This window comes from Eschrichtius robustus, chromosome 4, assembly GCF_028021215.1.
Source record: "Eschrichtius robustus isolate mEscRob2 chromosome 4, mEscRob2.pri, whole genome shotgun sequence".
NCBI lineage: Eukaryota > Metazoa > Chordata > Mammalia > Artiodactyla > Eschrichtiidae > Eschrichtius > Eschrichtius robustus.
In genome coordinates, this window is record NC_090827.1 from 57886288 (window position 1) to 57899935 (window position 13648).

A 13648-nucleotide genomic window follows, 5' to 3' on the forward strand; every position below is an offset into this window, starting at 1 on the left:
GATAAGAAGCCAGAGAGGAAACTGGCCACAGGCTCCTTCTCAGAAGAGTAACATCCAGAGGGGGCGGAAGCTTGGATGAGCACAGGGCAAGGGCTGCAGACACTTACTCTTGCAGAGGCCCAGGTCCCAGTAAAATGACGGTGAGCACCGCTCCACACAGGCGCCGTCCTGGAGAACATAGCCGTCCAGGCACTGCAGGCAGTCTGTCCTCAGAGGCCCGCGGCACGCACTGCAACTCCAATCACACTCTAGAAAGAAAGTTCCTTCGATCAGCTTCCTTCCTGTCCACCCTCAGTCCCAGAGACTAATTTATGAGGACACTGGATGCAGCTGCATGGGGGGAGTGAGGACAGCATAAGAGATGTCAGATAAGTGAGCTCTAACGAGGCTCTGCTTGGAGCAGCCTGAACGCCTCTCTGAGGTTGAGTGTTTCCTGATTACGTTAGACACGGCGCGTACAAGGATCGCTCCACGCTGGTGCAGAGCCTGCTTGTCAGCGGGGCTGCTGAGAAGCCAGATCAACTGGATCCTATTCCGTACGGGACCCAGAGTTCTTCATCCCCGGAGCCACAGCATCTTCATGCAAAGCCTGCTCCAGGGAGCGGCCTATTTGCTCCCACAAACCTAATCTGACCTCCTCCAAATGCCAATAGGTAAAGGATGTCAGAGACTCAACGAAGAATGCATCTGCTCTCTCCACTGACACCAGCCCCGTGACTCTCTTCCTCTCAAAAGTCAGGCGTTGACCAGCCCAACAGAAAGAACCGACGACATCAGACTTACGAGGGGTGTAAAAGAACTGTCCGGAAAGAAAGGAGTTCCTGAAATAACATATCTCATTTAGAGCAGAGCTGACTCCTTTACATGTTCATTCACTGAACAAGCACTGACGGGATGTATAGCCCTGAACCTCGTGTGGTGGGTGTAGACCCTGCCCTCAAGAAGCTTATGTTCTAGGGGCTCCCAGCCTTAGATGCGCACCCAAGTAATTCAGGGGGGTGGTTAGAAATACAGATCTTCGGGTTCAACATCAGAACTACTGAGTCAGGCCCAGGAAGACAGGGTGCTGCGGCTATTGTTTTTGTCATTGTGATTATGCTAGTTGTTGTGGCTGTTGTTTTTGATGGCCCAGGCAATTTGGATGCAGTCATAAAATGCAGAGTTCTAGCTGGTAAGGTAAGTCCTTCGAGCGTGGAAGACGGGACAAAATAGCAGGATTAAGTATTTGCTTTTGAAGTCAGGTAAATCTGTATTCAAGTCATGGCTTTGGCACTTTTTATCTGCATGTCTTACACACTTTCCTTAAGCTTTTTGAGCCTCAGTTTCCTTATCTGTAAAACAGGGATAAGAATAGCACCTATTTCATAAGGCTACTGTGAAGATTAAATGGAATAATGAATTTAAGGAACTCAGCACAGTGCCTGGTACACAGCAGTTTAATAAATGTTTGCTGCTGAACTGGTTTCCTTGGAGAACGTATCTCCACTCAGCGCTGCCTCACCCCACCGTCCCTCTCCTCTAAGAAGCTGGGGAAACCTCTCATTAGTCACCTTTCTCTCTTCTTTGATGCAATATTTCTAAGTCCCAAAGAAGCAGGTAAATATGCACGATGGTACACGTGCTTCCAAGAAGATTTATAAAGTTAATCTCACTCATTTATTTGACTGAATCAGTCCTGAGGGAAAATGACTAAAACAGAGCCTTGAAAACTGCCAGCATAGTTATGAAATCACTTACAACAGGGAGGATTTGTGATAATCTTGTTTTTCACCACAGACTGACAACCACTGGTTAGAAGGGAAAAACTAGAAAAGGTTCTGTGGTCTTGAGCACAGCAGACTGCCTCAGTTAACAACCAAGCAGAATTTCTTGGAATGGAAAGTATGCAATTTTGCAAAACCTTAAAGCATCCCAAGTTTACTTGACAGATGTTTGACCTCCATATCTGAGCCCTAGCTTCTCTGGCAGAATTGGAAAGGTCGGAGGGGTGGGTGGGGGGGAATGTGGAATGGAGGAATGGAGAAGGGAAATGGAACAGGAGCAAGGGAAATCCATCCTTTAATTCTGTTTTCTCGCTTGCTGAGTGCTGCCATTTGAAGAGCATAAGCTCCAATAATGTTAAACACTGGAAAACAAGGTAAAAGGTAGTACTCGGTTTTTGACAATGCTTGCTTATAAACTCCTGGAGGACAGGGGCTGTGTCTTCACTCATTAAAGTATGTTAAGCAAGAGATGAACAAATCAGACACAACTCCTGTCCTCATTAAGCTTAGAGTCTGGCAGTCTAGAGTTGTAAATGCAAATGCCTACAGGGCCCAGGAAGGCAATGTAAATCTTTGAAATAGGCCTGGTGTGATAGGACAGGGAATGGTGGGCACTGTGCCACCCTTAGGAGATCATGTTCCACCCAACAGAGACGACAGCTACTCATCAACCTACTGCTGCACCGTGGGAATGCAAATCCAGTACTGCCAAACCTTCTGACTTTTTCAGAAGAAACTGAAAATCTCAATTTTTGTACGTGAAGTCTTCTGATTTTTAAAAGGCAAAGAATTAAAAATTTTAAAATGCTGTTAAATTCAGTGGATCAAAAAAAAAAAAAACAAAAAAGAAAACCACAACCCCCTGTCTTGGATTAAACAACCTGAGGGTTTCCAGTTTGCCACCTCTGGTCTAGTTACTAAGACCTGGCATAACATCTAGTACATGGTAGATAGTGAAAAATATTTGCTTAATACATACGTACATACATACATAATGACTTTCCATCAGAGAAAGTCTAAACATCTGATGACAGCATTTTCCCAATGTGGGAGCAGACTTCTCTAGTAAAGGGGCGTCGCCAAGTGGAAGACTCGTGCAATTCTGGAAAAGCTTTACCTTTGCATGTCTTGGTGGAGAAGTCAAGATAGTACTGTGGGGCACAGCTCTCATGCTGACAGTCTCCAAGGAGCAGGACCTTGTTTGGATCTCGGCAGGAGGTACAGCTGGCCTGTGAATCACAGCTTCCGCAATGTGCGTCGCATGCTAAGCAGATAGGGAAAGAAAATGACCAGATGATTCCAACTGCAAATACTGAAGCACTGATCAAACCTAGACAGATGCTGCAAAGGAACAGAGCCTCGCTCCAACCTGTTTTTAAATCACGGCTCAGAACCCTACCCCACGATCAACAGAAACAGAAAATGTTAATCTTATTTTCCAAAATCAAAAAGGGTAATTTTATTTTCCAGAGAAGATAAATTATAAACCCAAGTACAGAAGTCCCACATCCAAACTGCCCTGTGACTCAGCAACAGGATTAATTTGTACTTATTCCAAGATCTCTGGAATAATAGTCCACAGTGTCATTGGAAACTTGCTTCTTAAGGAATCAAGGCCCCTACAGTTTATGATGTAGATTCAGATTTTTGTCTGATGCCAGGATTAAAATTAGGCATCAACTTATTCTGGAGCTCAGGAAATCCCATATTTTAAGATGCGAAGGACTTTAAGGTGACCTGGCTTACTGACTTGCTCAGTTGTAATTCTTAGCAGTCACTTAATTTAGGCATTCAGGGATGATCTCCAAATCTGGTCATGCTTCCATCTCTGCCTGATTCAACAACTAGCGTTTCTCCATCGACTCAGTTGTTCATGCTAGAAACTTTAGAGTCTCTCCTGGCACCTCCCTTTCTCTCACTCCTAATTCAATTACTTACTGGATCTTATTTGTTTGAACTCTCCTATATAATTCCCAGACCTTTTTGCTTTTCTCCATATCTACAAATGCCAATACGTCCAAGCCATCATCATCTCCACCTAGACCACTATCATAGCCTCCTAATTGGTTTGACTCCCTTGCATTCTATTTTCCATGTATCTGTAAGAGTGATTTTTTAAAAAATTAATTAATTTATTTATTTTTGGCTGTGTTGGGTCTTCGTTTCTGTGCGAGGGCTTTCTCTAGTTGCGGCGAGCGGGGGCCACTCTTCATCGCGGTGCACGGGCCTCTCACTGTCGCGGTCTCTCTTGTTGCGGAGCACAGGCTCCAGACGCACAGGCTCAGTAGTTGTGGCTCACGGGCCTAGCTGCTCCACAGCATGTGGGATCTTCCCAGACCAGGGCTTGAACCCGTGTCCCCTGCATTGGCAGGCAGAGTCTCAACCACTGCGCCACCAGGGAAGCCCAAGAGTGATTTTTTAATTCATACTTCTCAGGTGTCAGAGGACACTTTCATCTATGAACTCATATCCTTCTTCAGTCCTGGAAAAATTCCAGCCATCATTTCTGTAAATATTACTTCTCCATCATTCCCTCCATTCTTTCTACCTAGAAATCATAATACACATATTTGAATCCTCTCAATATAATCTCCAAGTCTCTTGTCTTTAACTCTTACTCATTCTTCAGTCTCTTCTTCAAGAAGGCCTTCCCTGACTCTCCAGTCTAGAACAGGTCTCCCAGGTACTGTTCTTATACCTTTCATTCATGCCATACATAAAAGCGTTGAATTTCAGCGATTATTTACCATCTGTATCCTTTACAGCTGTAAGCTTCATGAAAGCAAAGACTAGGTTTCTGTTGTTCCTTGCAATAGTCCCCAGCACCTAGCTGGTTATCTGTAATTTTGTTGGTGTTCAATAAATATTTGCAACATAAGTGAAAGAAGCCAGATATTGTAATAATATATACTCAAGCACTAGCATCTCTGCCTCACTCTAAAATCTTCTCTCAGCATGTGTCAGAGGAAAAGTCTAGAGAGTGATCATGTGAGTTTTAGTGCTAAAGGATATCAAAGTGTGTGGCACAGTGCAGAAAAATGACCTCCCTCTAAAATAAAAAGAAACTCCTTTTGTTTCACCTACAAGAAAAGCCACTGGTATAAAATATTTGTTAGAATATATAGACTTGTAATTAAAGGTCCTAGGAAAATTCTAGACTGGATTTTCAAACAGTTTGAAAATATTAGAAAAAATATTTTTATTGTTGGAAACTTACATGAGACTAAACTTTTATCCTGTTGGGAGGTAGGATTTCTACACATGTTGTATCTTAATTTTGCCAAAGGGTTTGACAAAAACCCTAAATATAAACTTGTGAATACAAAAATGAAGTGGGGTCTACCAGCTGCAAGTGGATTTGAAGATGGTTGAAATACATACTCAGAAAGTTGTCAGTAAATCTTTGTAATTGGAAATGAATGTCTTTAGTAGAGTATTATGATGCAGTCTTAATTTCTTAGTTGGCCAATATTTTTATTAATTACTTTAATGAAAACAAAGAAATTATGCTAATGATATTTAAATATTCCACACACACTTACATAGGATACACACATAGTTAAGTTTCACCAGCTGAAAGAAAAACTCAAACTTATTTAGGCCCATTGTATCAATAAACTAAAAGTAATCAGATGAAATAAGCTAAACTGTAAGTAAAGTCCTGCATTTATGTTCTATAACCAATTGTACAAACAGAGGGGACAGAAGGCCTGTTTAGAAAGCATTATTATAAAAAATGATCTAAGAATCTTAGTTGATTAAAAGCTTACTAAAAGTTGATATGGTTACTAAAGAAACGAACACAATCTTAAACTGAAGAGCCTTCATGTAACCTCAATGTCAGCTGGATGCCCTGCTGGACATGGAGCTGCAAAACAAGGCCCCTGTACTGACAGCTGAGAGTTTCTTGTAGTTTACTTCCTCAAGCTTCTGTCTGCCTCCGTGTTCTTGAATCCTTCTATGAAGTCTCTCATTCCCAAAGCATAACTCAGCTCCTTCACTGACTCCCAAAAGAAATGGGGTCCCGCCGAGCATTTGGAAATGTTAAAAGACTATATGGAGGATTTGGAGGGATGCAACGTTGTCACACTAAGAAGCAGGGGGCTTCCATCATTTCTCTTCGAACGCTTCTTCCTCTTTAATCGAATCCCTCAGCCATCTCCGAGGCAATCCCCAAGTGACCTTGTCTCACTCAAAGTAGTTCTGCACATAACCAAACCCCTTGGGTTCTAGCTTCCCTGTTCAGAGGAGCGTGGGTGAGGAGCCTTTCCTCCCTCTTACAATATTCAGACCAGAGGGTATCAGTCTTCCTGCAGTCACGTTGGTGTGACAACGTCTGGAGTAGCAGGTGCAGCTCTCCGAGGTCAGTGACCCCATGGAAAGTGCTAAGAGGACAGTGAAGAAGGGGCCGAGGGGACCAGAAAGCAGTGAGGGAAGCAGAGATGTAGTGATACTTTAACTGTCGTTCATTGAGGAGGAAGGAACCGCACAGCCTATGAAGCCCATTCTCCCTCCCTGTTTCCTACTGTACCTCGGAGACGGTCCTCCCTTTCTGCTCAATACTCCACTGATTCCAGCCCTGCTCAGAGCAGAGAAGTCCAAGCTCATGTCAGACTTCGGAAGGGAATCCTGTGAATGAGGGAGGAGCCATTCTACATGGCTCCAGAAGGAAGCCCTAGGGCTGATGAGAAACAGCCCTCATCCCCACCGAAGCACCTGGCTTCCTTCCTCATCTGTAGCAGCCTGTGAGGGGGTGAGAGGGAATCTCTGCCCTGGGTGCGAGGTTGGTTCAGATGCGCTGGAGTCTTCCTCCTACTCTAGGGCACTACGGTTTCAAGTACTGAGGACCTCATTTATCATCTCTTCTTTAAAGTTCCTTCTCAACTGGTTATCCTGAAATGTTAGAGCTCAGTATGCAATTTCTAAAGGTTCCTGTAATCAGAATCTAGACAGCTCTGAAGCTCTTACTTTCTTCTATAATATGGTTATTAATGCCTCCCCTTAATGTTGATTATATTTCCTTAAAAGCCCTTTACTGCACAATTCCTAAAATTGTCAGGCCTATAATTGTCTATAACGATGAGCATTAGAAAGGGACATTGTGGGGCTTCCCTGGTGGCGCAGTGGTTGAGAATCTGCCTGCCAATGCAGGGGACATGGATTCGAGCCCTGGTCTGGGAAGATCCCACATGCCGTGGAGCAACTAGGCCCGTGAGCCACAACTACTGAGCCTGCGTGTCTGGAGCCTGTGCTCCGCGACAAGAGAGGCCGCGATAGTGAGAGGCCCGTGCACCGTGATGAAGAGTGGCCCCCACTTGCCGCAACTAGAGAAAGCCCTCGCACAGAAACGAAGACCCAACACAGCCATAAATAAATAAATAAATAAATAAATAAATAAATAAATAAATAAATGAAATTTATAAAAAAAAAAAGAAAGGGACATTGTGGATTTTTTTTATGTATTAGAAACTCAAATAGCCCAACTTAGGGGCATACCTTACTCAGTCTTTGGATGAAGGAAACCTAAGCTTGAGCAAAGGACTAAAGTTAGAAGATGTTTATTTTAACTGAAATGGTCTATAAAATCTTATTTATTTACATGGTAGCCTAGCAGATGCATTTGTGCAGAGCAGAAGCTTCCCAGAAGAGAAATATTTCAATGCAACGTATTTTTGCCACCTATAAGCCATATAAGAGATTCTGGTTTTTCTTTTGAACTTTTATTTCTGTGATTCCATTGCAGTGAAGAGCCTCATAAATCTAAGTCACTACTTCTACACCAACACTCTTTTGCTCTTGAATAGAATATGCAAGTGTTTCATTCGTGTCTCTTGTGTTACAGAATCTACAGATTCCGGCAGACAGTTGATATATACCAAGCAAAGTTTTTGTTACAAAAGTAAAAAAAAAACCCAAAAAACTCTTTTCATTGATCCAAAAGGGATTTTTATCTCTGGTATCTCAACGGATGATGTAAAATGGTGGGTTTCAAGTGCAAATCCTTGCAAGAATCTCCATAAACTAACAGTAATACCTATCTTTCGATCTATAAAATATAAATATCTTTTACTGCTTGATTTGCCTCTCATTTCACATGATGATGGTAACAACAGTAGCTATACTGAGAGCTTATTCTCTGCTAGGGTCTGTGCTAAGTGCAATAACATTAGAGGTAGGCACTATTATAATCTCCCTTTTATAGAAAAAAGAAACTGAGGCCTAGTGGTTAATTCACCTGCTGAAGGTCACAAAGCTAGTTAAGTGGCAGTTAGGATTTGAACTTTAGTTACCTGATTCTAGAGCCCACTCTCCTAACCATTACTCTATAGTTCCTTCAACATGGTACTTCCTAGGACAGAAAATTGAAATATCAGTACTGTGTTTGTTAACTGTCATTTTCAAAATGAGAAAAGTATAACACAGTTTTTTGGCAACTGACACTTTACTGATTGAAATAAAGTAAGCTGCCTCAGCCTATTTCAAAACTGTTCCTTCATCTGTGAATCACTTCCTAATTTTTTTTCCACCCAGATTTGCCCTTGCCCTAATTTATCCTAACTGTGCATGACTCAGGTAATTAATCATATTTTAACTTATTTGAGAACTAAGACATCTATACAAGTAACTTTCATGCAAGACAAAATAACTACTGTTTGGGCAGAAACTGAATACTTTGTAGCATATCAAGCCTTGCATACTGTCAGTATTCAACAAATACATGTCAAAAACAAATTAAACCCAGAGAAGCGCTGAGGTTGAGGCCTTTATACTAGAATGAGCTCCACTCTCTGCTTAGGACCTTGGAATTGGATCACTGAGAGAAGCCATAGGAATAAACTAGACTAACAATTTTATGATTTTAATGAGATAACTAGAGAACAGAGAGGTTAAATGACTGACCCAAGATCACACAGCTGGCACTTGCAGAGGAGATCCCTAGTCCAGCACTTCCAATTAGGCCCATATCTGAGTTATAATCTGCTAATGGCATCCATATGCTTTGTAGATTCATTTTCTTTCTTTTCTAAAAATAAAGGCTAACAGGTGAAAATATGGAAGCAAAAAATCCCTGTTTCCTTCAATGACTCCAGAAGAGCAGGAAAGGAGAGAAAGTTCATTTTTTAAAACTTACGCTGGCAAGTGTGGTTGTCATCGAGATAGTGCCCTGGGAAGCAGGCAGCGCTGCAGGTGCCAAGATGGGACAGAACGAGGTCGGTGTCACATGAGGAGCAGGAGAAGGGTCCTCTGCCCTGGCAGGTTCTGCAGGAGCAGTGACATTCTACAGACGGAAGAGACATAAAGAGAACCTATGAAGCCAAATTCCCTTCCAAAGCAACATCCCAAGAGCCGTTAATAAAAGCCCCAGCACAGAGAGCATTAGCTGGTCTGGTTTATAGCCCCACAGTGTGCTTCCTGCCTCTCTCTCTCTCTCTCGGGAAGTTCCAGCCTTCTCAGCTATTGCCCAAGAGAAGCTCACGGGGCACACCAGCTCCTGTGTCCAGCACTTACTCACTTTTACAAGCTCCTCTCTCTGCGAAGTATCCAGAAGGGCAATCGGGAACACAGAGATCTTCTAGCAGCAGGTACCGGGCATTCTGGCACCTCAGGCAGACGCTCCCGGTGTTGTAGAGGTCAGCTGTACAGTGCTGGCACAGAGGATGGCAGTCTGGAGAGGACATGGGAGCACAGAGAAGGCACGGATGCCGTGAACACAGCGTCTCATTTCTACACCAAAGGGTAAAAGGGATTGCAATTACCACTGTTGCAGCACAGATGGCTGGAGAGTAGCGCAAAGGCAGTATACATCAGGAAAGTAGAAGCTTGGGACCTGTACAAATTGCGTGTTTGAGGTTTTTAGCAAATGGGCAGGCCCAGCACAGCAACTGAGTTTTCATCCCTTTCCGATTGAACAACCCTTCAAGTCCTAGGGCAGCATGTGATAGATGCTTGCCAGGGGTATAGAAAGAACTATCAGATAAAAGAAACAGTTCATCATATCAGCATATCCCCCGAGAGCTCCCAGAACTCGGGCACCGTGTGCCCCTCGTTCACAGAGCTCCTAAGCTGTGCTCAGAGGCCCCACCTCCCAAATGTGGCCTTCCAGAGTCAGCAAACCAGTCTCAGGCATTGGTCGGTGCGGGGGGTGGGGGATTAAGGTTGGTTGATAATAGAATTGGGGGGAAACTTTAGTCTTTAACTAGAGGTAAAGTTACAAAGAGCTGAGTTGGAAAGTCATTTTCATGACCTGATACGTAGTTCACAGAAGCTGTTGTATCAGTTGTGATTAAATCTATAGGGCTAATTATCTGGGATGCCCAGCACTGTCTCTTGTTCTCACCTGTGTAAGAGTCATCCTTTAATTAAAGGACTTGGTTGTGTTCAGCTCCCCATATAGGTGAAAATGCCCTCTGTCCTACCTTAAGTGGTAATAACGCTTCAAATCCCATTTACCATCCTCCATCCCAAAGATGGAAGAAAAGCCACAAATCCTGAATTACCCCCCAAAATGAAAAAGGAGTAAAAACCTAGGAAAAGAGAAGAGACTTCTGGTTATAGGTCCTGTCCATCTTCCCCTGTAGGATTCAAAGCACTGTTTGCAGTGGCTAAAACACCATTCAGCGGACACATAGGTCTTGTTTCATCCCAAAGTCTTGTAGATAGTGATTGTGATTTCTAGCGATATTTAGACTAAAAAAATCCTTGTCAATAAAACAGATCACCTGTCCCTGAAATCTGTTAAAACCGGTCTTTCTCTCCATACCCTCAGTGATACACTTTCTTAATTGCTGATCATCTGAGACGTGTTCTTTGCCAAAGAAGAGATCTCAGTCCCATACCCAGCACCCACTCATCCGCATGAGAAGCCTTTGAGACCTCTGTAGCCATTCCAGAAGTTGAATCCAGAGTGTCCTCTGCAAAAATCCTCTTTTAGCAGCACACAAGTGAACAGGCCCTGACCTTTCTCTGAACTTCAGGAGTTTCAAATTACAGGCAGCCTTTTGCCAATATTAGAAACAATTCTTGATATCCTAAGAGGCAAATTAATCCCCATTATAGCCCTTCAGTAAATTATAAAGGAAATGATGGCTGTATTGAGAGCAATCTGATAAGGAGGCTATTTCCCCCTGATTTAGTGTACGGTTTCCACACAATGCCAACCTTTTTGTTTTCTTTTTCCTGTGCTTCCCTCACAGTGCCAGGAGCACTTTGAAAGTTGCTGGAGCAGATGGAGGTAACTCTGTCTTATGATTACCTTAATGAGTGGGTACAGGTTAGAATTGAAAACCCAGGAAACATGACTGATTCAAGGCTCCATTATTTGAAAAGTCTTGGCCTCTTCCTCTTTAAAGCCAGTGCTTACAGAGAGTGCGGGGCTCCGGCATGCGTCAACAAGATCCGCAGGTGTGCAGTGGCCTAAAAACTAGTTGCATCTAACTGAGGCTTTCTCTAGTGTACAATTAGAGGGATGAAAAAGAATGATCACCAAGGGGATGCTTTGAAGAGAAAGTAAGCAGATCTCTGGAGTATTTTGTGGGTACAATAAATAAATATTTATGGATTTGTCTGATCATGGGGATGTCTAGAAGCTGTTTAAATGAAGAGTGTGACGTATATTAATCACTTCTAAAGGCACCTAGGGCTGGTTTATGGTTGCTCCTTCCCGCTCTCATGGCAGCAGCTTTGAAACCCTTGCTACTGTTCCCTGGTCACCAGCCCACGCTGCCCACCCTTCCACATCCTCCCCAGTTATTTCACCTTCTACTTGATTCAGCCCATCAAGCATGAACACCTTTGATTCCTTCCTGCCAAACTCTTTATTTCATTTCATCTCCCCTCACAGGATGAAATGGCTAATTCCTCCACCCACATTTTTTAATCCGATTTTCAACATTATTTGAACATTACTGCAACATTAGTGCATCTTTTACCCCCATCTCTCTTCATTCTCCTTGACCTGAACCTCCAAACATGCTCCGCATTACCTACTCCCCCCAAAGTTTTTCTCAACAACCACCCCATCTCTTTTCTTTCCTTCACCACCCAACTTCCTTGCCTCCCTAACTTCTCACTTCACATTAATCTTCCTTCAACCTCCACAATTCAACTGTTGTATTGCTCTTGAAAAGGTCTCTGACCACCTTCTAATGACCAAATGTAACGGCCTCCTCTAATTCCTAACCCACCTGAAAGGTGTGCAACACATGACACTTCGGATCACCCCCTTCTTTGACCTTCTTTCCCCTCTTAGCATGCTTTATCCTGGTGCGCCTCTCGGTCATTCTCTGCCTCTGACTGCTGGTAAGTGTAGAAATTCCTTACAGCCCTTAACTCCTTCTATCCTCCTAACTTAAGTCTCATTCTCTGGAGGTCTTAAACCAGACATGGCTGTTTGCATCATTTTGGTATACAGCTACCAAAAGCCAGTGGAAAGGGCTCAAGAGTTACAGAGAGAGAGAATGGGAACTGGCACAGCCACTGTGGAAAACAGTATGGAGGTTTCTCAAAAAATTAAAAACAGAAATACCACACGATCCAGCAATTCCACTTCTGGGTATTTTTCTGAAGAAAACAAAAACACTAAATTGAAAAGACATATACACCCTTACCTTCACTGCAGCATTATTTACAAAAGCTGAGATATGAAAGCAACCTAAATGTCCATCAGTAGATGAATGGATAAAGAAGATGTGGTATAAATATCCAATGGAATATTACTCAGCCATAGAAAGAATGAAATGTTGCCATTTGCAACAACAGGGATGGACCTTGAGGGTATTATGCGAAGTGAAATAAGTTAGATAGAGAAAGACAAATACTATATGATTTCACTTAGATGTGGAATCTAAAAAGCAAAACAAATGAACAAACATAAAACAGAAACAGAGTCACAGATGGAAAGAACAAACGGACAGTTGCCAGAAGGGAGAGGGTGGGTGGGATGAGTGAAATAAGTGAGGGAGAATAAGAGGTACAAACTTCCAGTGACAAAATAAATAAGTCATGGGGATGAAATCTACAGCATGGGTATACAGATAATAATAGTATAACAACTTTGTATGGTGACAGATGGTAACTAGACTTATCGTGGTGATCATTTTGTAATGTATAGAAATATCAAATCACCATGTTGTGTACCAGAAACTAACATAGTGTTGTAGGTCAATTATACTTCAATAAAAAAACAAAAGAGGGAGTTGTAGAGGCTCCATAATCACTCAAGGCCTCTGCCTCTCTCCATGGCTCCATATTAAGCCTTAAAAGAGGCATCAGATCAATCACCAGACATACCACATTGCATGATGGAGCGAGTACCCAGAGGCAAGGAGAAATCAATAAATGACACCTGAAAATATAAAACAATCAACCGCAGGTTGCCCAAAGCATCACATTAATCTGAGTTAGTTTACAGTTTCACATTACACACGAGACTGTAACTATTTGAGTCTGCAAAGTTCAACTCTTTTTGTTCGCTACCTGTATTTATTCCTCATTCATTTATCCATGGCTTAAAAACTCATACTGAACACCCAATCCTGTGAATAGACCCCAAAACAACAGTCTGAGTGGGTCCTGTGTTAATACATTCCTGCAAACCTCTCTTCCCAACTCTGTCTTATACAAGCCTCCAACAGAAGACCACACAAAACCAATATGCTCTCAAACCTTGCTCTGGAGTCAATCTGAAGGTTGACTGATTTTTATTCAACCAACCAGAAAAGAAAAATAAATTCCTAAAACCTAGGAAACACCTTTGTCTTAAGAGGCTTGAAGTCAAAATCTCTTTGCAGGAGAGAATTCCTTGGGAGAGCTCAAAATGAGTTATGATGTACAGGGAAAGAAGCCAGAAATCAGAGCAACAGGGCTTGAGGATTAATCTCAGTGTT

The 13648-nt window shown here is 42.7% G+C and overlaps 1 protein-coding gene across 1 annotated transcript in view; it reads right to left on the reverse strand.

Annotated features, from left to right (window-relative positions):
* The window catches only part of FRAS1 (Fraser extracellular matrix complex subunit 1), a 440782-nt gene that overhangs the window by 158230 nt on the left and 268904 nt on the right, over positions 1-13648 (reverse strand). Inside the window, exons 21-24 of the mRNA XM_068542136.1 lie at positions 9277-9429; positions 8896-9042; positions 2881-3027; positions 108-248 (exon numbers count right to left, since the gene is read on the reverse strand). Of these exons, the coding sequence (XP_068398237.1) occupies positions 108-248; positions 2881-3027; positions 8896-9042; positions 9277-9429 (588 nt within the window). The remainder of the gene's footprint in view (positions 1-107; positions 249-2880; positions 3028-8895; positions 9043-9276; positions 9430-13648) is intronic.